Genomic DNA, 2,255 nt, shown 5'->3' with positions numbered 1-2,255 from the left:
AACAGCGCGGGAACCGGAGAGAGTGAGCACTCAGATGACTCCAAAAGAAAAGAAGCGGATCACTTGAAATCGGATTTAAACAAGGCAGAACACGTATCAGACACGGCGAGCACAGGGGTGATGGGTAAGGACCAGAATGGTGTGGGTCAGTCTGGCTCCAGTAGCAGCCTGCAGGAGCACACTGGTGGTGCTGGTAACCAGGCTGGCAGCCAAAACAGCCCCAGTAACCAGGGCAGTGGCAATGAGAACCAGGGCAGCAGCGATAAGATCAAGGACAACAGCCAGGGTGACAACCACGGTGGCAACAACGGGGACCAGGCCGGCAGCCAGAGCAACAGCCCCAGTAACCAGGGCAATGGCAGTGAGAACCAGGGCAGCAAGGACAAGGACAGCAGCGTGGGCCAGACCGACAACAACGGCAGCAACAACGGGAACCAGGGCAGCAACCAGAAAAGCGACAACCAGAACGGCAGTGACAACAAACAGGGCAACAACCAGGATGGGGGTGGCAACGAGGAGAAAGAAGATGACAAGAACCATAAAAATAGTGACAGGAACGAGGACAACACCAACAAGGACCGGGAAAATAACAAGGACCAGGACACCAACCGCAGCCAGGACGGCACCAACAGGGCCCAGGGCAGTGAGAACACAAACCAGGGCAACAGCCAGGACGATAACAGCAGGAACGGGGTCAGTGACCAGAACCACCACACTGAGAACAACAGGGGTAGCACCACTGAGAATGGGGGTAGCAGTCCCAGCAGTAACGACAACAACCAGGCCACCGAGAATGGGGGTGACAACCTCAGCAGTAACGACAAAAACCAGATCCCTGAGAACAGGGGTAGCAACCCCAGCAGTGATGGCAATATCCAGATCCCTGATCGTGAGGGTAGCAGCACCAAGAACGAGGGTGACAACCCCAGCAGTAACAACAACAACCAGGCCAGCAACCAGGCTGATCAGGCAGGCTCTCAGGGTGTAAAAACCCCATCGTCACAATCGGCTTCCTCCACTGCTGACGGTGATGGCTCTTCAGGGGGTAAAGAAGGCCCCAGAGAGGAAGAAGACGGGGCTAAAGCTGGCAGCGACACCTCCTTCAATGAGGAGAGTGAGAAGAGCGTTCCTTCTGCCCCCAGGGACCAGTCTGAGAGCAGCCACTTCTTCGCCTACCTGGTGACCACAGCTGTTATCGTGGCTGCTCTGTACGTCGCGTATCACAACAAGCGCAAGGTGAGTGGCTCCGCTCCGCACCCACGCTCCCGACACCTCCCCTGCGGCCGCAGGGCTTCCTTTTTTCGGTCACCTCTGAGACCAGCTCGCTCTCAACCTTTCCCCTTGCCCTGACCTTTTATTTCATGCTGCGCACCGTGGGTTTGGTTAATATTAATATTAATTAAACCCTCGGTCTGAACAGCTCCAGGAGGAGCAGAGGGGGTGTTGCAATGAGGAAAGGGCTCAGATCTGGGTGGAAATTGGGTGGCCTCAGCTCTGGTGGTTATTTTCAGGAGGTGAAAAGGAAAAGACGCGTGGAGTCACGCTGTGCTTTCTCGCTGACAATGAGTTTTCCTGCGTGGGTTGCAGAAAGTTTGTCCTTAAACTGTCTTGCACGGCGGGGGGGGTGCAGCTCCAATGACGTAACTGCCTTTTGCTGGGGTTTTTTTCCTCCTGTAAAGCTAATTTTGAGGTAGGAGAAGGAAAACAAATTCTTCCTGTTTTCTGCACGCTAAGCAAACCTCGTTACTGCCTGCTTCAGTCTTAGCTGGGCTTGAATATTGGCGTGCATTCGTTTCACGTGCTGTTTGAAATGAAATGTGAGGAAAAGCTTGTCTGGTCCTTCCTGTCCCGCTCACCTTGTCCCCGTTTCTCTCTCCAAAGATCATCGCTTTTGCTCTGGAAGGAAAAAGATCAAAAAGTGGTCGGCGGCCCAAATCTGGCGATTATCAGAGACTGGATCAAAAGGTAAAAATCCACCCAAACCAGGAGCTGCTGCTGCACCCCAGGGGGAGCAGGGCAGGCTGGGGAAGGGGCTGCGCTTCCCAGCGTGTGCTGAAAATGGGAAAGATTTGCCTTTCGCTTTAGAAATGGCCACAAAAGCCCCACTCAGTTGGTAGCGGAGAGCAGATTTTGGTCCAGAAACAGAGGTTGGATGCTGAGAAAGGATGGCAGAGCTGATGCAGGGCAGCAGTTGGAGAGCCTTGAGCTCAGGTGTGCTGCAGAATAGTTCGTCACTGACTCAAACAACTTTTTGT

The 2,255-nt window shown here is 53.9% G+C and overlaps 1 protein-coding gene across 1 annotated transcript; it reads left to right on the top strand.

The window, feature by feature from the left end:
- Positions 1-120: 120 nt before the first annotated feature.
- TGOLN2 (trans-golgi network protein 2) lies at positions 121-1,965 on the top strand (the record flags this gene model as incomplete). Its single annotated transcript, XM_010193252.1, has 2 exons — positions 121-1,236; positions 1,882-1,965. Coding segments are annotated over exons 1-2 (1,200 nt in total), but the record flags the coding sequence as incomplete, so codon positions are not given.
- Between the last annotated feature and the right edge of the window lie 290 nt (positions 1,966-2,255).

This window comes from Mesitornis unicolor, unplaced genomic scaffold, assembly GCF_000695765.1.
Source record: "Mesitornis unicolor isolate BGI_N332 unplaced genomic scaffold, ASM69576v1 C13424515, whole genome shotgun sequence".
In the NCBI taxonomy this organism is placed as follows: Eukaryota; Metazoa; Chordata; class Aves; order Mesitornithiformes; family Mesitornithidae; genus Mesitornis; species Mesitornis unicolor.
The sequence above is the reverse complement of the archived record's forward strand: the minus strand, read 5'-3'. Positions and strand labels throughout refer to the sequence as shown.